Consider the following 23,842-nt stretch of genomic DNA (forward strand, 5'->3'; position numbering starts at 1 on the left):
GAAAAACAAAGGGTTTAGAAATAAAACTAGTGGATATATTGTACTGAAAAAAAGTCTGAAAGTCTTAGGAATTTGTTTTAGACGGTGAAAATGTGATTTTCGCTACAAAGGATTTTATTACTGAGCAAGATGCAGTATGTTGTAAAAATGGGAAAAGTATTTTTGATGAGTTTTCAAAAGAAGACAACTTTGATTAATTCAATTTTACTGGAAACTGTGAGATTTTTTAGTGTGCATTAACATTAATTTTTTCTTGTATTGGGTTTCCTGCATTAATCCGGTAAATGAGGTTTTATATAATACACACAAAGAATAGGGTATTTTGAAGCTTGTATTTTTTTCTTACATGATTGTATCTTATTTTTTGCTGTAGTTTTTGTTATGTAAAACAGATGCAAATTTTTGGGGCGGAGAAGTAATGATGTGCAGAGACTTTTTTTAATAAGGGGAGAGGAGGACTGATAGGAAAATAACATTATAAATTGGATGTTAGGACTACTAGGAAGGTTAGCAGGATGTAAGATGGGATTAATGTTATAAACCCTTGGGAAGGACTGGAAAGTTAAACGGTTCAAGCAGTTAGAAGATAACTGTACAACATAAAAGAGAAAAGCAGTGGCAAGATTTCATTTGGAGAATATGATTGCGTAAATTTCCTGAGAAGTTAGACATGAAGCATACACAGTTAAAGAAACCACTATATTACAGAGAGAGATGTGGAGTTGAGAGAATGCAGCATGTTTTTTCTGGGATTTAGTAGGGTAGAAGGATTTTGGAATAATGCAGAATTATGGTTAGGTTTAGAAAGTATGATGTCTATGGAAATTTACATTTAGGTTTTACAGGAGAAAAAAATAAGGTTTGGTTGTGGAAGAAGGCGATGGCTTCATTGAAGGAAAAGAAGAATCTAACAGTTTTATTTTAAATGGGATTTAGAAAAAAGGGGCTATGTTTTTCTATTATTGTCACATTTTAAACAAGTTGCTACAATTATTGCCATTTTAAATATGAAGATGTGAAAATTCTCTTTTTTATATAACATATATGTAGACTAGTGTGTCTGTTGTACGCTTCGTGGTGGTGGTGGTGCTGCAGTAGCATTGTCGCCTCGCAGTAAGACGCTGTCCGGTTCAATTCTCAGCTAGAGCGTCTTCTGCGTGGAGACATGCGTGAATGGGCGTACCTTCATTGAAGGTTGTGCGTCAGGGCTGGTAACTCGGCACGTAAAACTCAACTACCAGTCATTAGCGGACCAAAGTTCAGCTGGGGCGACCCCTAACCTGGAAAAGCCAGAAAGACACAAAACAACAGTGTGTCTGTTGTACCTTTAAGAAGCGTTTCTAAGGACAGCACATGGATATGAATAGCAAGCACGTGCTGGCTTCAGTGCCATTTTGAGAGTGCAGTCAGAGGGTGAGCATGTATGAGATAACTAATTTACTTACAAGTTTATCTAAGTTAAAGTCATTAAGCCTCAATCCTGACATGACTGTGCATAATAAAGCTACTTGAACAGAACCCACAGATGTTTTGTCTGTTTTATCCTGACCAGACGAATGTCATAGTGTCAAAACTGGGATTCCAGAGACAGCTATTCAGAGCTTACAAGGTGCAGAGTTAACAGTGAAGGTAAACTAAGTGAACAGAGTACAAAAAAGGGCCAGAAACGAACTAAAGTTAATAAAAACTTGCACAAATGATGTATTTCATTAAAAAGATAAAATGGAGCATTACAAGGGCACAGAACACATTATCAATCAAACAGGAGGCACAAAAAGTTTATTAAACAAAATGTTTCAAATTAAGAAATTTGATAAAATGACTATCAGAAAAGCACATAAGGGGTTAGAATTACATCAGAATTACAAAATGAGCATGTTTAGAGTGAAACGAGCACAAGGAAAGTATAATGGTCAGGAAAAGAGATTAAACGAGAAAACAAATATAGTAAAGGGCAAAAAAGGGCACATTAAGCATAAATCAAGCAAGGCGACTGTGTTTTTGGCAAGTTACTGTGTTTTGGCATAAACTACTGTTTCACATTGATTGAAACTATTAAGGACATAACTAGAGTTACTGGAAGTATCTCAAAGTGTGTAAAAGTGCTTACAGTGTATGTTTATTACTGTGCATTTATTCTGAAGAGTTTATTGTGTACAAACTGCAACTATTTCATAAAGTGCATTCAAAATACAGCCATTTCAGAAAGTTTCTTGTGCTGGGTGTGTCTATTCACAGAGTGCCGCCATTACAGAGTGTTTCTTACACTGTACAGAGTTATTTAGTGAAGTACAGACATTTTGGGAAAGTTTCAGTGTACTGTTTATTCGCAAAGTGCAGTTACTTCAAAATGTTTTTTTACTCTGAGCTTCTGTTGCCCAGTTTATTCGCACAGTGCAGTTATTTTGAAATGTTCCTTACACTGATAACAGGTGATTTCTTCCAGTACACTGATTTCAAGAGTATTCTTGTGCCCAGTAGACTTATTCTGCAAATTTCAGTTGTTCAGAGACTTGTTATGCTGTTGGGCATAGTTACAAATACTGGCATACGTTTCTGGCGTATGTATATGTGTGTGTGTTCGTGCATACTTGCAAAAGCCTTCACTGGTATGTGTTAATATGGTAGAGGCATTTCGCAGACCAGGTCCACTTGTATTTGATCAGAATATTGCAGAATATTTGAGCAAAAGTACAATATATGTATACAAGCAGCTTATTCTGACAAAGATGCATGCACCAGGGCATTCAATTTGCTAAACTTAACTGGGTCAGATGACATTGAAAGAGAGCATTCATTTATGCGTGTACCAGCAGTATATGAAGAAGAAGGGGAAAACCGTCATATTGTTGTACAGACTGAATCAAGGGAAAACCCCCAAGTGTTTGAAACGCAGATTCAGGGAAATCTGCAACCCCCAGACAAATGTTACATTAGAGAGGCATTTGTTTTACACAAGAGATCAAAAGCCAGGAGAAACTTTTGCAGCTTATATTATTGACCTGAGAAACAAAGCTAAAATGTGTAGGTTTGGTGATTTAAAAGATGAGTTGATAAAGGCCAGGCTTGCACGTGGTATTGTGCAGGAGTGAGAACGATTTTGCTTCGTGACAGTGATTTAACGCTGAACAAAGCTATTGAGATTTCGATGAAGTTACAGAAAGGCACACATGTATGCTTGCAGGTGATAAGAGCATGGTTTCAGCAGGCTCCAGAGCAAATGTAGACAGCATGCAACACGTGGCTAGCAGAAGCAGGCCTAAGCACATGGCAGCTGTAACCCCTGTAAGTGTGGCAGGTAAAACCTATAGTTTTCCAGCAAGTTCTAAGACTAGCTCAGTGAAAATTACATGCTCAGTGCAATACAAGGGTGAGTCAGCAAAACCCAAATTAAGCTTTATTGTTAACTGTCGCAATTGTGGTGTCAGTCATGAGTCTGAAAGAGAAAAATGCTTAGCGGTCAGCAATGCCGCAAGTGTAAAAAAATGGAACCATTTTCAAAAGTTTTGCAAATCAATTAAACCTCACACAGTTTTATAAAGAAGGGTCACTTAAAAAAGCAAGTTGATCATAGAGAGCTGCAACCCTACTTTCTACATAGATGGTGTATCGGTAATTGGTGAAAAGGTTGATGGAGTGAATTTGTTGGCAAAGAATGAAGTGTCTTATTCTGTCCAGATTAATGGTAAATCTACCGACCTCAAAGTAGACACTGGTTCAAAGTGTAATGTTATGTCAGCAGACACATTTGCTAAGGTGAGAGCTGGTGAGCAACTTTATGTGGCCAGTTGTACAAAACTCGTTGCTTATAGAGGTGAAGAAATTCAAACCGAAGGCTCAGTAGTGCTTTCATGTTATTTAGCTAGGAACTGCTAAAGCTTACTATTCTATGTAGTCCGAATACCTGTGCAGTCATTATTGGGTCTCAGAGACAGTTTGAGAATGAATCTGCTTTCCTTTGCCAAAGAAGTTCATCATATAAGCACGTCTCAGTTCCAATTTTACTGATGCTATTTTCTCAAAATATGCTGATGTTTTCGATGACAAGTTAGGCAAACTTCCTGTTGTGTATTCTATAAAGTTAGACCCAGAGTTCAGTCTATGGTCACACCAGCAAGAAAAGTTCCGATAGCTATGCAGAATAAAGTCAAAGCTCAGTTGGATAAAATGGTGCAGCAAGGTGTAATTTGTCCAGTTACAGAATCTACTGAATGGGTGTCGTCCATGTTAGCAGCCCACAAAAAAGGCTCAGACGAAATCAGAATATGCATTTGAACAAAGCATTAAAGAGACTGTATTGTCCTATGCATACAGTCAAGGAAGTCACAGCCCTAATACCAAATGACACTGTTTTTTTCTGTCTTGGATGCAAAAAGTTCATTTTGGCAAGTGATGCTTGATCGCAAATCTTCATTGCTGACTACATTCAGTACCCCATTTGGATGATATAGATCCCTCAGGATGCAGTTTGGAATAAATTCTGTAAGTGAAGTGTTTCAGCGTGCAATGGAGCAAATTTTTTTAGGTTACCCTTGTGCCAAAATAGTAGATGATTTACTGGTTGAAGGCATTGGTGAAGCAGAACATGACAGAAACCTTAGGAAAGTTCTAGACAGAGCAAGTGAAGTGAAATTGAAGCCCAATCCTCTGAAGTGCAAATTCACACTACCAGAAGTTACATATGTAGAGCATTTGTATACTGGCACTGGCTTGCGACCAGATTTGTCCAAACAAGCAGCCATTTTACAGATGCCAGCAACGGATAATGTTCAAACTCTACAACATTTTCTTGGTATGGTCAACTATTCAGGCAAGTTTATACCAGACTTCAGTGAGTTGACAGCGCCTTTGAGAGAGGTGACATGCAAAATTGTTATATGGTCTTGGTTGGAACAGCACCAGAGAGCATTTGAAGACCTTAAGCAGAAAATTACCACCCCACCTACATTAAGATACTATGATGTCAGTAAACCAGTAACTCTTTCCTGTGATGCTTCAAAATTTGGTCTTGGCACAATTCTTCTTTAAGAGGGCAGACCAGTAGCCTGTGCATCTAGAACTCTTACCCAAAGAGAAATACAGTATCCTCAAATTGAGAAAGAACTTTTAGCTATAGTATTTGCATGTCCAAAGTCTCATGATTATATTTACAGTCGAGCTATTCAGATTGAAACTGATCACCAACCTCTAGTCACTATTTTAAAGAAGCCTATGCATTCAGCTCCTGCGAGATTACAAAGAATGATGCTTAGATTGCAAAAGTACAACTTCAAAATGGTCTATACAAAAGGCAAACTTCTTTATCTGGCTGATACCTTATCCAAACTGCCCAGAAATACAGCAAAACAGCTTAATGGAGAGAATTTTGACTTTGATGTCATGGAAGTGTGTAATATTTCTACCACGAGACTTGATGAAGTGAGAGATCATACAAAGACTGATCCAGTTTTGGAAAAGCTCAACCACTTCATTAATGTTGGATGGCTGTGTGTCTAGTGTACCTCCTGAAGTGCAAACTTATTTTCCTTACAGAGATGAGATGTTGATGAAAAATAGCATTATTTCTAAAGGTCCTAAAATTGTTGTTCCTGCTTCCTTACAACATGAATATGTCCAGATTTTGCATAGTGGTCACCCAGGTTCCAAATCTACCAAAAGAAGGGCAAGAGGACTAGTATTGTGGCCTTCTCTAACAAAAAATGTCTGTAAAGTACTTTCTTTTTGCTCAGTGTGAAAAAGTGCTAAACCGCATTTGCAAGAAGAACCACTTCAGGTAAGTCAAGTTCCTAAAGTATCTTGGTCAACAGTAGCCACTGATATATTCAAGTGGAACAATCAGCATCACTTAGTGCTGGTAGACTGTTATTCGAACTGGTTTGAGATCGATTTACTACCTGACCTAACGTCCACTGCTGTTATCACCAAGTTGAAACATCATTTCTCAGTCCATGGGAGCCCACAGAAGCTTATCTCTGACAGTGATACCCAATTTTCTAGTCCGTTATTTCAGAAATTTGCAAAAGAATAGGACTTTTTACGTGTTACTAGTAGTCCGGAATACCCACAGTCAAATGGACTAGCTGAACGTGAAGTGCAGAGTGCAAAGCAATAACTAGAGAAGTCAAAGCATGGTAATATTGATGTCTTTTTGAATGTACTCTATCAGAAACATACCCCGTGATGATACACTTGGCTCACCTGCTCAGAGACTTCTATTTAGGCAAATTAGAACAGCCTTGCATATCAGTTCCAGTTTGTTGAGGCCTAAAGCTAAGAACAACAGAACTATCAAAGCCCAACTATTCAGAAAGCATTCTTTTCAGAAGTCTGGCTATGATAAATCGAGCAGATTTCTTTGTCCATTGAAAGAAGGAGAGTGAGGATACAAATGGAGAAAGGTTTTGACTGGATTGGTCAAGTAACAGGTGTATGTGCCGAGCCGTAATCCTATTTCATGGAATCTGAGGGTGTGGAGTACAGGAGAAATCACAAACATCATCTTCCTGTATCAGCATCGATATCGCAGCATTGTTCCTGTAATACAGACTCTAGATCTCAGAGCAATCCAAACAATTTTCCTGTTGCAGAACGTGTCCTAACTTCTGCTTCCATTCCTGACGATGATCCTGAGTTGTCCCCAAAGTTGAATATTCAGCAGGGACAGTCCCAGTTGCTAAATCTAGTTCTAATTTCTATGTCACATGATTTGGTCGTATTTCCAGACCTAGTGTGAAATACACAGCAACCTGGACATAATTGTCTAGATGTATTTAGTTCTGTATAATTGCATGTCAAATAATTATTTTGTATCAGTTGTATGTCAGTTAATATTGTCAATAATGCAGGACTCATTTCTCAGATGGAGGATATAGAATAGTGTGTGAGTTGTACATTTAAGAAGCATTTCCAGGGACAGCACATGCATATAAATAGCAAGCACATGCTAGCTTTAGTACCATTTTGAGAGTGCATCCAATGTGTGAGCATGTATGAGTGACGCAGCTAGTTTGTTTATAAGTTTATGTAAGTTAAATTTGTTAAGCCTCAATCCTGACGTGTTTGTACATAATAAAGCTGCTTGAACAGAACCCACAGATGTTCATCTGTTTTATCCTGACCAGAGGAGCAACAATATAGAAACGAAGATTGAAGTAATTATAATGGTCATCTGATAAGGGTAAAAAGATGCATGCTATTTCCTAGCAAGCACTAGTACTTTTGTAAGAAGGAAGTTTAAATTGAAGCCATTCCCTTTATCTGCTGCCATTTTTTCACTGAGCATTCATTTAGAAGTAAATGTTGCTGCATACATTGGCACTGCATCTTGTTATCCCGTTTTATCCTAGAATGCTTGTTGAGTCAGAGCAATTTGAAAATCCAATTAGATTATGAAAGAGGACATGCCTTTGTCTAAGCACTGTAAAAATGGATGATTCTATTTATTGTTTTTGTATATGAATCCATCAAGGCTTAGCTGGACATGACAGATTGCCATTCTCCTAGAAACCTGTGTTGGTGCAGTCTTCTGTATTTTGACAGCAGACATTTGCAAAGCAGTTTGGGTTGGAATTTAACTTGTATGTCAGTGCTTAGAGAGGTGTGGAATTTCCTGTCCTCTTGAAACCTTGTATAACATTTTTGTTTCATTTTTATTTAATTAGTGACTTGGAGGAACTGTTTTCTTTTGGTACCTGTTGCAGCAGTGCTGCTTGAAATATAACTATGCGTATGTAATAAAATACTTTTAACGGCACTGTATTAAGATTTTGCAGAAATTGCTTTTCCTTCCCCTTCAGTTATTTCAAAATTTCTGTGAGTTTTAATAATAAGCTTTACTTATTTTTCTGTTGCTTCATGTGAATCTCTTATAAGAGAGCTTAGATGGTTGTATGGAGGTTACTGCCTTCAATAGGAGTCACCACATCTTGGCAGGGAGGGTAAACTTCACCCCTCACCACCTGACTTCAATAGATTGCTAGATCAGTAATGGTTCCCTGATGATCTAGATTAGGTAGTAAGCAGATGTGTTGTTGCCTACAATTGAAGCTCCTTTTGTCAAGACTCTGTTATAGTAAGATTTTAGTATGTGAATTGTATGTGTGGTACTACTGGTATTGTGGCTACATTGCATTTTGTGGAAGAGCTGCTGTTATACTGAGTAAATATTTTTCTTAACTGAAAATTATGTATTTTTAGTCTTCATGGTCTATACACATGATATGACACTATGTGATGCTTCATGTTAGTTTCAGTTTTATTTCAGGTTTTGAATATAGTTAGTGTGACGCCCGTGCCCTGGCCCAGCAATTAAGGAGCCTCAATCGTCGCCACTAACACCAGAGAGGGCGTCTCATATATGAGGAAAGGATAACGAATACACACAGTAAAGTGCAATTTTCCTTAAGAGTACACAGAGATCACTCCCTTGCTCCCAAGGACCCAATAAGACTCCCCACTGGCACAGGTATAGGGTCCAGATCTCAGCCTAGCTTGGCAAGCTAAAATCTCCAGCACCCTCTTTGTCCAACCAGTGCTTCGTGTCCCTGCCCAAGTAGCTGACACACACACACACACACACACACACACACACACACACACACACACACACACACACACACACACACACACACCCTTTGAGATAAGAGTTTATGCAACCACACAGACACTTTTGGGGAAGGCTGGCACAGGTTCTCCAACTGTGCCCCTTTTACCCAGACTATACAGTAGTACCACTTGCCACCACCCAGCTAATATTTATCAGCTACCCAAAGGCCCTTAAAAGGGTGTCCAATTATTACTGTGCAATATTATTATCCAGTTGGTAAGTGTGACTAATCAGCCAAAGTTATTTGTAGTGACTTGGACAGTAAACTCTATAAATATGCAATGTACTCTAGAGCTTAAATTACCTCTACACAAACCAGCCACAGTTAAAAGGTTTTAAAATATTTAATAATAAATAATTAAAACCACAAGACAATACTTTCTACTACACAGTCCGTGGTAGTCAAGAGTTCAGAGATCACACAGAAATACTTAAAATAATTCAATAGTACAGTTCTGACATCATAGAAAAACACAGTCTAATCTTTCTAATTCCAAAGGATTCCTAAAAGAAAACACAAGTCCAAGATAACTTACATACATAGAGCATAAGGCAGTGCTGAGTTGGATGTTCAAGACAAAAATGCTTAATAATCTCTGGTTCTCACTGTTTAAATTGAAACTACAACCACTGCCTTACTGGCCTGATGAGGGTCGAGTACAGAGTTGCTACGTTGTCTTTCCCTGTTGAGGTAGTGCCTTCGCTAATGAGGTGTGTGACGTAGAATGCTTTCCTTACCACAGTCGACACATGGTGGTCTAAGTTTAAGCTACAATCAACTTGCATTCCCAAGTCTCTCACTACTGAGTTGTTGCTTAGGGTGTTATTATTTATATGATAGTCTGCAGGGATATGTTTTTACCAAGGGAATGATAATGCATTTTTTTTTGCATTGAGTATGAGTTAATGGCTTAGTCACCAGTCATTGGTTTGTGTAAATCTCTCTTGAAGTATATTGACATGGTTTGGAGATTCAGTGATTGCACCTAATTTGCATTTGTCTGCAAATTTAGTCAGCCACAGCCCCTGTGTTTTGGCCTGAACTTCTGAGAAGTATATTCAAAAGAGTAAGGGATCCAGCATTGACCGCTGTGGAACCCCACTGGTGATAGGTCTGTTGGTTGAGGTAAAGTCCCTAGCTTTGACTGAGTGCGAACTGTTGGTGAGCCAGTTAGCAACCCACCTGATGACATAAGGGTTGATATTTAACTGGGAGAGTTTATCAATGATGACAGAATGTGGAATTTGTGTCAAAGGCCTTGGCTAAGTCAAGGTAGGCTGTATGCACATATTTGCCTTTGTCTATGGCTCTGGTGACATTTTTGAAGAAGTCCACCAGGTTTAACAGTCATGACCTGCCTTTGACAAAACGAAACTGTGTCAGATCAAGGGTTTGGAGATCACCTATATCCTTATTTATAAGGTCCATGATGATTTGTTCCATGGCCTTACAGATAAGGCCGGTTAAGCTTATGGGTCAGTAGTTCCCAGGGTCTGTTACTGTACCTCCCCTTTATGAAGGGGGATGACGGTCGCTGTTTTCCATTTAGCAGGGACAAAACCAGTACTCAGACTGTGGTTGAAGAGAGAGCCTAATCGAGCTGCTCACTCATGTTTTAGACCATTTAAAATGCAACCTGAGATAACATCCACTCCCATAGAAGCTGTGTGTGTGTCCTTGGAGAGAGCATTAATAACTTGGTCTTTGGAGATGCAAGGTATATGGAAGATAGAGGGGATGCTTTGTGGAATGTTTGGAGGGGACAGGGTGGTGAAATTTTTGCCAGACCTGTTGCTGATAGGTTACCTATTTTCGCAGTATCAGTGTATGTGTGATGCCATCCACAGCTAGTTACATCTGGCTGCTACCTTTTAGGTTACGGATATAGCTTAAGAGTGCCTTATGGTTATTCTTAGCTATGGTTCTTAAATTCTATTTTGAGGTTGCTCTTAGAGGATTTTTACAGATGGTCTTGTTTGTTCAAGCCGAGGAAGGAGTTCTTCCAGTCCTGGGACCTCTCTTTTTTATTCTTAGACAGCAACTTCTTTCTCTTGTTGTACAACTTATTAATGCTAGAACTCCACATTTATGAAACCCAGCAAGAGAAGTGCAACTGCCTAGTGCATTTCTGATGAAGGCCAATATGATCATCATTGTTTCTTTGTGAATGATTTTAAGTTGCATTCTGCAATATTGTATGCTATATTACAACAGAATTTTTTGCTATTTATTTCCAAATGCAGCTGATAATATCATTTGTGAATCTTGAAATGAAAAAAAAAAAAAGGGTACATGTGGAATGATCTATTGTCAGTTGTCGATTTTCCACACCATCTGTTTCCATTGAGCAGAGAAAATCTGCTTCGGCCCAGTCTCCATTGTTGCTTCTGTATCACTACTCTGTGCTTTTGCAGAGCGGATAATTGAGATAAAAACACTCCGTCATGTTTTCAATTTATATGCAAATGTCATCCGATTTGGTTGGTTAAAAAAGTAGTTTTTGTCATGGAATGTAGTGAAGTTAAGGCTTTAGCATCTCAGAAATGAGAGAATCAAAGTGCTGAAGTTTCAGCACTTAGTTTTAATTAACATATGCATGCTGACCAGTCTGTAAAAATTAGTAAGGTTTATTGGAGTAATAGGTGAAGGAACAGAGCTTTGTAATATATTTTTCTTCTGTCTATGTACAGTGTTCACATTATGCATAACTGTAAACAATCATTTGTTAGCTTGTAATTTAATTTATAGTAATATTTGCAGGAATATTTTATTTTGTGGTTTTCAGGCAAGCAGAGTACCTCTTTACCCCTTTTTAAGCACAAACTGGATGGGAAATAGAAAATACATCCCTGAGATTCCACACGTGTCCCTGCTGGACAGGGGCATTGGGTGCTGATTTTTCTATGCATGGGCTAAACTCTTGTCTAGGCTTATAAGGGCCTCAGGGCCAATAGCCTCGTAACTTCCTGTGATCCACCAGCACAAATTCAGGCCTGTGCATTAAATTAGGCTTTGCTAAATCAGTACTGCTGGTGGTTTCACAGTCAAGAGGGCCTTCAGAACATCAGTGGGGCAAATGAAAGATGGTGAATAAGTGTGAGTATTCAGGTGAGATGAGAGTGCAGGCTCTTAGGTACATTCTGAATTCAGGTAGTAGCGAGGATTCAGTACACCCTGGTGCTCTGGAGACAGGAGGAAGTTGTGTAGTCAGTATTTCAGCATATAATCTTCATGTCTTGTGTCCTAGCTTTGGAACTGTGACACTAGCAGTATCCTTCTCTTTCCTTAGTCTTCCCTGCAAGCATTTGAGATAATCTTATGTGCATAAGAGACTTTATTGTAATTCTTATTTATAAATGGATGTGCAAGTTTGAATTGTATGTGCTACTGATTTGTTAGGAAAAAAAAGTTTAAAAGGAAAAAAATGTGTGTGTGTAGTCTATAAATATTTATGTATGATATATATGTATAGGTATTAAGATAGATATATGCATGAAAACTGCAGCTAAGAAATGAATAAGCAACACTATAAAATGTTAGATTTATCAAGTGATTTAGAATTTCTTAATTAGGTGGACCTTCAGTCTGTAGGTAATACAACTCATTTCCACTTTCCCTGAGTATGCTGTCGTCATAACATATTACCCCACCTATTCCAGTATACTTCACTTGTTAGCTGTTAGTTCAAAGTGAAGTGCCATTTTGTATGACTATTCTTTAGAGCAAAAGTTGTCCATTGCACTAGTTCAGTTGTTTATATTATTAGTTATTACTTTAATTTGGAGACAGCATTCTGTGTGTTTTGAGTCTCAGCTTTTTAGCTCTTTTCTCCTGCTGACTTACAGGTTCATAGGTAGGTACTAGGCTATCTGCCCAAAGGCATTTATATGCTTAGCCAGAATGTGTTGGCTTTCGCCGCCCCCTTAGATTAGTTCCCTGTGCCTCTGTCCAGCAGAGCCACAGAAGTGATCCCCGGGGTAAACTTTCTGTTTCCCATCCACTCGTCAAGGTTTCTTTTGAAGAGTGTTAGTGAGGAGCTCTGCCTAATGTAGATTAGAATGTTGTTCTAAAGCATGGGAAGTCTCTGGGACAGGAATCTTTCCCTCCAGCACGTCCTGTTTATTGTTGTGGTGAAGTTTAGATCCCTAGAGCATGTAGCTCGAGGGGATAGGGTTTTCTTTAGGTGGAGCATGTCCATCAATTCTGGGTTGGTCATGGCCTTGTATGTCAGGCAGAGATCACCTCTGAGTAGGCGGTATGCAACCGAATGCAGCTGGAGTTTCTTCAGTCGAGCTGCATAGGCATCTGTTTGAGGCCAGTGATCCTCTTGGTGAAGTACTTCTGTGGTCTTTCCAGCTGTTGCAGGTGTCTTGTAAGGTACATCCCAAATGTGGGGAGTTGTACTCTATGATGGGTCTGATGAGTAGAGGGGCACAATTACCTCTTTTGATCTGGATGCAAACCCTTTTGTGATTAGGTGGGCCACGTAGAAGGATTTTCTAACAACTTTGGTAATGTGATTATCAAAGGTGAGATTACTATCTACTTGGATCCCTTATTACGTCTTCCGTATTTACTTCTCAAACCTTTTCATCTCACTTCTGTGAAGCTGTCGTCTTTTTGCTGTTTTCAGTGACAGAACTACTGTCAGGCCCAAAGCAAAAGAAGAGAAAAAGTATGCAAATAAATAACATTACCAAAAAGAGTAAAGAACTAATTTGCACAGAAATATGGGGTAAGCCTGCTGAGTGATGCTTTTTAGTAGATGTATGACAGTGTTTTCCAAGAAGAGTTTATATTGGACATTTTATGGCAGGTAAGTCTGTGGCTAGCACAAGGTGTGTGTGTTGGGGGGGTACAGGAATGCTGTAAGTGCCATGTCTGAAAACTGCATGCACCAAGGGTCTTGGTCTCTTTGCTATAGATCATAGATGCGTTGGTCCCTTTTACAGTGCAGATGGGGAAGGTTTGCAGAGCATTGTGTTAGCACATATGAAAGGGATATGTAGTGAAGAGCCTCCAGTGGATCAAAATAGGAAGTGTTAAGTTTTTTTTTTTTTAATTTTTTTCTTATACCTCTTGGATGAGACTGTGGTCACTGAAAACATGTGAGCTCCTTTAAGCAGACTTGATGTGAGGCAATAGGTGATTTTTTTTGTGTCCGTCCTCTGAAATGCAGTTTTATTTAGGAGTGTGGGCTTTGTTGCAGGATTCCCCTCTGAAACATAAAAAGGTTTAAGGCTTATAGATGACTGTAGATGCTCATCTTATGGAGTTGCTCAACTGTTTTAAGACATATGGTTTTGAAATGTATTTCCAGGCCCAGCTGAGTTCACAAATGCTGTACTTAATTGCTTAGTATGCTAACTTTTAGTTATTTGCATCCTTTCTGTTCATTTTACTGTATTCAAACTTAGTCAACTTCTAATAAATTAAAGAAAAGCCAGACATCTGACATGTAGATTTCTCACTGTCTACCATATCTGTGGCCCATAATGTTTCTTTGAAAATTTTACATTTAGATTGCACATTTCTTCACTTGGGGAGAAGTTTCTGTGATAACAATGTGTGGAAAAATACTGAAGTCAACATATTTTGTATTCTGTATTTAAAGGGTTAAGCAGAAAAATGTTCACTGCGTGCAAACTGAAATGTTCTGGAAAATGTTGATCACTGAGGAATGCAGGAGTTAATCTTAAACTGCTGATAAGAAAGTTAATGGTGCAAGAATAACTGTGGTACTGGCTGGTAAAAACAAGTAATCAAACTATCAATTTTAATGAAAGTCTTCTGTGCTACGTGTATGTACGTGCAGGAGGGTCTATATAAGGAGAACTTAAAGTACAAGTAGCCAGACTGCTGGCATATTACTATCATGTAGCAGGTCTCCATGCATGTAAAATAAAGCTGTTTTACTTGCTTACAAGAACTTGGTGTGATTCTTCCAGAATATGTTAGAAGAGTAAAATCTTTCGACATAACTGGCTAACGTTAGGCGGCCCTGCACGGCTGAATCGAACAAAGAGAGGCTGAAAACCTGCGCAGGTGGAGAGAGATCAGGCTCTCCTCGAATGAAAGACCTCCAACTGAAACAGGTTGAAATTAGAGGCCAGTCACTCTTTCCAGATTCAATCCGTGAGGTGGCAGCGAAACAGGGCGGAGGAATCACAAAGGTAAGCAAAAAGAAAAGCTATTTTTTGTTGTTTCTGATTGGAATTTTTGTCTAAATTTTAAGGGACTAGTCAAGGGAGAAATTTAATTTTCTCAAAGTATAAGGAGTATATGTGAATAGATTCCATATACAAGAGATCTCAGGAACAGGAATAGTTTCTCGTAAGAGAAATGGGAACAGGAACCAGTTAAGCCAAAGGCGACAAAACTGAAGATGAAAAGTTTATGTTTGATTTACACCCAAAGAATGTAAAGTATTTAGATAAATGGAAAAAAGAACATGGGTTTAGTGGATGTTTAAATAAGTCAGAATGTCAAAATCTAGTAAGATTACTGCGCAAACAGGCAGGAAATAAGACAAGGAAGCAAAAGATGGTAGGGATTCCCCAGGCACAGAAATGGCTGGAGGAAGCAAATAAAAGACATAAGGAACAAAATTTGAAAAAAAGGTGTGGTAATTCAAGTGAAAAAGATGTGTACTTTGTTCAAAAGGAAGAGAATGAAACTTCCATAGTCAGTCGTAGTCACCAGAATCCCTCGGCCCCTCCCATCCAGTATCCAGACCCTGCACAGGTTATTGAGGTGCCCCCCCGACCAGGACCCACCGCAATACCAGGCTTCGGTGGGTGGCCCCCCCACGCCAAGTATTATATTACAGAGAGAGCCTGCCAACACTCTTGACTTACGCAGCGGAAGTATTAGGAGAGAAGGGCACTGGAAAATTAAGGAGAAGGTAGATCAGGAAGGAGAGGAATACCCACTGATAGAAGTGGCAAATCCTCAAGCAGGCACAGAAGGCGAGGGTCCTACCATATTGGTCTACCGACCGTGGACCCGTGATGATATCCGAAAAGCGGTAGAGGGGATTCCCCATCCAAAAGTAGATATGCGTAAATTCCGTACAGACGTAGGGGGCATGAGAATGAGTTATAGATTAAACGCTGTAGAATTTGAACAAGTAATAAGGCAAATCCTAGGACCTGATTGGCACCTTATTTGCGGAACTTGGGACCCCCTGCTACCAGAGGAAGGGGGAGCCTTGCCGTTTAACTCTGAAGTGTGTAGAACCAGAATAAAGACTCTCCTAGATAAAATAGAAGAACATTGGAAGCCCAAAGCAGATTGGACTTGCATTAATCAATGCGTTCAATCAGATGACGAAACCGTAGACAATTATCTACATCGTCTCACACAATGTTTTGATGCTCATAGTGGGTTGATTAAGGCAGAAAATCAGGCAAATGACTCGCCCTATGAACAGCAACTGAAAAATGCATTCTAAAGGGCTGCAAGACAGCCATTGGTAACTTTATACAAAAGCATATGATCACACACAGGACAGCGTCTACAGCCCCTTATGGATTATGCTAGACATGCTGAGAAATACCTGAAGGAAAAAAGATAAAAAGCCCAGACTTTTACAGTTAGTGAAGATGGAACTTTAATGTTAGTTCAAGGTTCCGCAAATCGCGGAAGAGGGCGTGGCAGGGGAAGAGGACGAGGACGGGAGGCATAAGTCATTCTGAGGATTTCGAGGGTAGGCAAAAGAGGGGAGTGTTTTAAGTGCGGTAAGAAAGGACATTTCGCCAGAGATTGCAGAGGACCGGAGAAACCGATGGTTGCTTCGGTGGTACCGCATGACTATATGACGGTCAAAAGATGTAGATGGAGGGTATGAGGAAGAAGAAGAAAGTGAGAATGGGAAGTAGGTACAAGTGAAGACGATGGGTGGGGACAGGAAATGGCAGAAAATGAGAAATATCAAATGGTAAATCTAACAGCACTAGCATCAACTATGCAATTGGAATCCCAACCAGTGATCACATTGCAAGTTGAGGGCCGAGACATAGAATTTCTTTGTGACTCAGGGGCTTCTCGACGTTAGTCAGAAGTACTGCCATATCATCCGATGTTACCTCGGATGAATATGTGCTTGTAAAAGCAGCAAATGGTCGATTTACAAAGAGCCATTGTCCAAACCTCTGTGGTTTACCGACCCAGAGACGAACCAAACCATACGGTTCGAGTAATAATTTCAAAAATCTGCCCAGTACATTTACTAGGAAGAGATTTAATGCAAGTGTTCGGTATAGCAGCCGTCCCAACCTCCACGGGATGGTGGCAAGGAGAATAGAACTGAATAGTGCAATGCTATTAGAGGGCAGGGAGATCTACATTACTGGTATAATAATGATTTGATAGAGACAGGCCCCAGAGTGTAGTGACGGCTCTTACAAATTTGGCATTAAGCAAATACGGCATAACAAATCCGAAGGTGTCAGATCCATTACATTGCACAATGTATTACAGAAGATGTGCGGACCTGATTTAGAATACTGAAAAGAAATTTCTTAGTTTTAAAGTCACCAAACTAGTATTGCATAACCTTTTTGGGACACACTAGGTAATTCTGCAGTCACATGTAGCCTTACAAGGGATATGCAGCTGCTGTATAAGAATGAATTAACCACACATATTTCAGTCACGGAGGGTGAAGGAATGTCATGGTACCTCGTGGGTAAGAAAATAACTGAATGGGTAGGATGGACACCAGAACAGTTGGCAGGTAAGGGCATTCAGGTTCAAAAACTTAACTGGGTTACACAAGCCAGACCGACCGTGCACCTCAGGGAAGACAAACCGATACAATCTCCTGGGACATTATGACTATGTCTCCTTACCCCCATGGAAGAATCTCAATTGCAGATGATTCCAAACTCATTATGGTCGCAGGGTCAGCACGATATCGGACTGATTAGAACGGCAGGACAGGTAAAGATTACACCCAAGTCAGAATTTAGACCTCATAAACGGCAGTATCCCTTGAGCAGAAAGGCAGAGGAGGGCATTTTACCGGTAATCACAGCACTTTTGAAAGCTGGAGTATTAATTCTGTGCACAGACTCACCGTGTAATACGCCCTTATTTCCAGTAAAAACGGATGGGACATGGAGGATGGTACAAGACTTACAGGCAATAAATGCCGCGGTGGTACCTCGGGCCCCATAGTCCCGGATCCGTCTATTCTGCTGAACGATATCCTTCCAACGGATAACTACTTTTCTGTAATTGATATCAGTAATGCCTTTTCTCTATTCCCTTGCAGGAAGATAGTAGATTTTGGTTTGCATTTACGTTTATGGGCAAGCGTTATACCTATACCAGGTTACCGCAGGGATACTGCGAAAGTCCGACCATCTTCTCACAAGAGATGTCCACCAATTTGGCTCAGTTCCAACCAGCCCAAGGGTGCCACCTACTGCTATCGTGGATGATATCCTCCTGGCCGCGACTACGGAAGAACTCTGTAAGTCCGAGACTATTCGACTACTACACTTTCTGGCACACGAAGGACATAAGGTAAATAAGTCTAAGTTACAATTTTGTAAATTAGAAGTACGTTACCTGGGTTATACTATCTCTGGGAAGGGCAGGCGATTAGATGACAGCAGAAAGAATGCTATTTTACAAGCCCCATGCCAACTACAAAAAAGAAATGATGTCCTTTTTAGGCATTACGAACTTCTGTCGAAGTTGGATTCCCAACTACGCCGAAGAAGTGCACCCGCTATCAGACTTAATTTTGCAATACCGATGGCGGCAAAGATTTGCTGCACTGGACAGACAAGGCAGTACAGGCATTTACTAGGAGCAAGCAACTGATAGCTGGGTCAGCAACATTGGGGTTTCAGATTACAGTAAGACCTTTATACAGACTGTAGATTGCAAGCAGGGATTTATGACATCTGTTTTAATGCAAATGTATGGAGATAAGTTAAGACCATTGGCATTTTACTCTAGCAAATTAGACTCAGTAGCACGAGCATTACCACACTGTGTGCAAGCAGTAATTGCAGCCGCTTTAGCGGTACAAGCGTCTGCCACGTTGGTATTGTTCCATGATCTTACGTTAAAAGTCCCGCACTCTGTAGCAGTCATCCTTCTGCAGGACAAGTTAACATTTCTGTCACCTAGCAGACATTTATCTTGTATGACTACGCTGTTATCGCAGCCACACATGACAATTGAGAGATGCACTACCTTAAATCCAGCGACATTGCTATCTGTTGCTGAAGACGGTATTCCGCATGTATGCTTAGATCTCATACATTCTAAAGTTCTACCAAGACCGGATCTTAAAGATCAACCCTTACTACATGCGGACTGGACACTGTTTGTAGATGGGTCAGCACGCAAAACAGAAACAGGCACCACGCAGGTAGGGTATGCAGTTACTACTGCAACTCAGATAATAGAGGCAAGACCACTCCCGGGGAACTTATCCGCTCAAGCAGCGGAACTGATTGCTGTGACAAGGGCATGTCTCCTTTCAGAGGACAGGAATGTCACTATCTATACGGATAGTCAATATGCCTTCTCTACGGTGCATGTGTTTGCTCAGCAATGGAAAAATAGGGGGATGGTTACAACCTCGGGGAAAGACATTATGCACAAAGACCTAATCCTTGAATTACTACAAGCCGTCCAACGCCACGGGTTTGGCCATCTGTAAATGCGCTGCTCATACCCATGCTAAGGACCGGTATCACTTGGTAATGCCCTAGCGGACAAAGCAGCCAAAGAGGCAGCTATGTCCAGTACCTTTTCACTTGAAACCACACCTACAGAATTACAACCAACAGATAAATTTGATTTGCAAACCTTACAAGTCATGCAGGAACTTAGCACAGTACAGGAAAAACAACGCTGGACTAGGTATGGTGTTAGGCAGAACAAAGGAATCTATGTGGGACCGGATAATAAATATGTTTTGCCTACTAATCTTTTAGGTATGCAGCACTAGTTGTGCATGGCCCTTCCCATCTGGGCCCTGCAGCTATGGTTAGAATTATCCACCTTACCTTTTGGACCAAGGGTTTCATTGCATATGCAAAACGTTTTTGTCTATCCTGCATAGTATGTGCTAAATACCACGGGAGGGGTCAGAGTTGCTCGGCATCATTTCCAACACCCCTATCCTTTTCATACAATATGTATGGACTTCATCGAATTGACCCCGGCACAGCTAAAGAAGTTTGTGTTAGTAATAGTAGATGCATTTACTAAGTGGGTTGAGGCTTTTCCGGTGACACATCCGGATGCTCAATCAGTGGCTAAAATTTTGGTCAATCACATCGTCCGCACTTTGGACTTCCTACACGCATCTACTCTGACAACGCACGCATTTTGTCAATCAGATCATACAGAAACTGTCTACAGTTTTCCAAATTGAATTGAAACACCATTGTGCCTACCACCCACAGTCAGCAGGGTTGGTGGAACGCCATAACGGCATTCTAAAAGGCAAGTTGAGAAAACTCATGGCCGAGACACATCAGTCTTGGATTACCTGTCTACCTCTAGCCCTCCTTTCCATGCGACAACTCCCACCTCAAAAGGAGTCACCCCATTTGAGTTGTTGTATGGGAGACCTTATTACGTCCGCAGTGGCAAAACTTGTTGCCTGCGGAACGTGAGGGGTGAGGAGATAGCTGAGTACATGAGGAAAATGCTGACCAATACTAACAGCTGTTTAACGAATGATTGTTTTCAGGTTCAAGAGACGACAAGATCACGGAAATCAGACCCGCGAGTGGGTCTGGATCAAAATAATAAAACGCAAGAATTGGGCATCCCCAAATGGGAGGGCCCCTACCAGGTGCTAATCGCAACTCCAACAGCAGTTCGGATTAAAGAAAGGTCCTCATGGATCCACCTAACGCACTGCAAAATCATAAAACATTTTAAGTTAAATAAAGACTTGAGTTCCCCTGAGGAACAAACAGACAGCAGCAATCATGAAGGACAATAATGAGAATAAGAGAAAATGGTTCTATTGCAATGTTTTATTGTTTATAACTATTGTGATTGTAATATTTCTGTTTTGGACATTTCTGTCTTTTAATGAAGCTAGCCATTCAAAAGAGACAAACACACCAGCTGGCATCCAAACTTTAATACATATCAAGCGATTAAATATGCATATGCATCCTCAATGAATGTCTCAAATTGTTGGGTATGTACTGCAATACCTACTGTACACAGTGGCTTAATGTTAGGGACAGCCCTCTGGGAATAAATGATACTTGAATAGTTTGTTGTTTGAAACCACAGAAGTACCACTGAGAGACAAGGTGGCTGCCTCTTCTGGGGCCAAAATGGAACAGTGTGTTTTCAAAAGATTGGGAAAGTTAAGGTGGGGCTGAGCCAATGTAATTTGACAATAGTTCATAATTGTACCCTAGAAGGGCAGTGTGAGACCAAGTTTGGAGCTATAAAAAAGACATCAATGTAAATGATATTAGTTTTGTTGAAAAATGCTGTATGTATATGGCCTGTTATTTAAGGGCTAAAGCCAAATGGGAGTTATGAATTTGCAACCAATATTACCATCAAAACAAATGATTGTTATTTTATTTGTGGTAGGAAAGCCTATAAATGGTTACCATATGGCTGGTCAGGAAGTTGTTTTTTGGGATATCTGATACCAGCTATCAGGCACGCAAATGCGTTGCCTCAAGGTAAAATCTGAAATGCACGTTCTCTTAATAAACCTATTAATCCCGTTGGTAACATTGATGCGTCATGGATTTATCACCATGACTTGGCACACGTCAGCAGCAAAGGACTCTCACATATGGACCTAGGCGATGATGTAATTGCTTGGGCTGGTATTTTTCCAGCATATGGGACAGTAAAATCCATCTGGGAACTGAGAAAACTGTCAAAACTGTTAGAGACTCTGAGTAATGCGACATTTTCAGCGCTAGAATTGGTGACGGACTTAATTAACGGCGATGAGAACAGTAGTGTTGCAGAACCGTATGGCGCTCGATTTCACCCTAGCGGCGAAAGGAGGTACTTGCGCTCTGATATACGAGGAGTGCTGCTCGTTCATTCCTGATAACGAGCACGCGATTCAGAGCCATCTTGAAATAATTCAACAAATTTCTGAACTGACTAAACCTGGTCCAAACCCCTTGACTGACTTTTTCCAAAATCTGTTTGGGAACTGGGGTTCTGTGTTGATGAACATTTTAATTGCTGTATGTGTTGGTGCAATCATATTTTTGCTGCTTGGCTGCTGTTGCATACCATGTATCAAAATGATAATATCGAAGGTTATCTCTGCCAATGCTACAAAAGCATATTTCTCTGATTATGAGAAGGTATACAACGTATCTGGGATTGTGTAAAATAAACAGTATACAAAATGTTGTAAGGGGAAATGTGGAAAAATACTGAAGTCAACATATTTTGTATTCTGTATTTAAAGGGTTAAGCAGAAAAATGTTCACTGCGTGCAAACTGAAATGTTCTGGAAAATGTTGATCACTGAGGAATGCAGGAGTTAATCTTAAACTGCTGATAAGAAAGTTAATGGTGCAAGAATAACTGTGGTACTGGCTGGTAAAAACAAGTAATCAAACTATCAATTTTAATGAAAGTCTTCTGTGCTACGTGTATGTACGTGCAGGAGGGTCTATATAAGGAGAACTTAAAGTACAAGTAGCCAGACTGCTGGCATATTACTATCATGTAGCAGGTCTCCATGCATGTAAAATAAAGCTGTTTTACTTGCTTACAAGAACTTGGTGTGATTCTTCCAGAATATGTTAGAAGAGTAAAATCTTTCGACACAATGACTCATCAAATAGATGAATCAGACTTTTAACCAGATCATTTATGCTACCTACATCAACATCAGTCACAGAGTACTGTTTGCCCATTAGAAACTGGTCAAGCTAAGTAAGAGGAGGAATGTTTGCAATGTTGACTTAATTATTGCTTCTGCTGACCACAAGTGTGCTCCACCATAACAGATCTGGAGTACGGCTGCATGTGTAATTTATGTATAGATTTCTTTGATGCAAGGCGGGATTGGGTTCACAGGATATCTCTATTGCAGGCTTAGGCAACTGAGAGTGGCTGCCATGACTACAATATGGTTGAAATAGTAGACTTTAAGTTTTGGGGTGCAGTACCATATTAAATGGTGCAGATTTTGAATCCTGTTTGAGTAGTGATTTTTTTTCTCTGTTATTATTTCAAAATAGGTAACATTGGAAAATGTGATTATGACTCTGGTGAAGACACTGAAGATGAGCTGCGAAAGTAAGTTGGCTGTTTTGTGCTAAAACAGTTAATATTTATGCATGCTGTTCTTGACACAGATCTCTGAATGTCATTGTTCCTATGCATGAGTTCATGTCACTTGCATGGTCAAGGTCTTTCACAGAGCTGCATTTTGATTTGTTTATTGGAGATAGTGGAATCCTGTGGAAATCCTGATTTTTTTTTTTATTTTGTGTAGTGAGTATAGCAACATCACATAGAGCTAGGGACATACCAGTAGCTTTTAGTTGGTTATGTCATTCAAGGGTATAGCATTTAAAAGACTAGATATTTAGAATGAATTTTTTAACTAACACACAGTAATTATTTCTTGTTTACTGCATAAAAGTTAAGTCTTATTTTGGATAGTCCCTTGCTTGTAGATGCATAGCTCAGGACTTAAGCTGACTCTGACACAACCAGTTTTCATGAATTTCAACAGTGCTTTTTTATCTCATTCCTACAGATATCATCCTATACTACATACTGATCTATATGAAGTTTTGCCTACACATGCTGGTGGTTTCTTTTCTTCCAAGAACTAGTTTACTTTTTTTTTCCATCTTTCCATCTTATCACCACTGAATGATTTGACCATCATTGGCAAAACTCTCAAAGATGTTTTCCCATTTCCTAAGGTGGAATGCTGTTGTAGTTGATGATTATATTGAGTAAGGTGATGTGGGAGGTACGGAAACAGATTTGGTGCATTTTGCTGTCACGTCATTCTTCTGCCAGTATGTCATTTATGGATAAACTTATGGTTACCATATGTCCCTCTTTACATAATTGTGAAGAAACATGAAAACTGGCAAATGTCTTCAGATTTTCTGATAAAAAAATATTTCCATAGTTTCTTCTAATAGTTGCATAATAAATTTATGTTGTAGTTGAAACAGTTTAATGTGATAGTGTTCAATCTCGCCGTTTGTTCTTACACATGGGTTCGG

General features: G+C 39.8%; 1 protein-coding gene across 3 annotated transcripts in view; it reads left to right on the top strand.

Annotated features, from left to right (window-relative positions):
* XRCC1 (X-ray repair cross complementing 1) overlaps nucleotides 1-23,842 on the top strand; it is a 1,655,904-nt gene that overhangs the window by 1,040,890 nt on the left and 591,172 nt on the right. For all 3 annotated transcript variants that reach the window (XM_044080346.1, XM_044080348.1, XM_044080347.1), the window contains one exon: nucleotides 22,835-22,892. In XM_044080346.1, coding sequence (XP_043936281.1) covers nucleotides 22,835-22,892 — 58 coding nt within the window. The remainder of the gene's footprint in view (nucleotides 1-22,834; nucleotides 22,893-23,842) is intronic.

Source organism: Protopterus annectens, chromosome 8.part0 (genome assembly GCF_019279795.1).
Source record: "Protopterus annectens isolate FY-2018-M chromosome 8.part0, PAN1.0, whole genome shotgun sequence".
Lineage (NCBI taxonomy): Eukaryota > Metazoa > Chordata > Ceratodontiformes > Protopteridae > Protopterus > Protopterus annectens.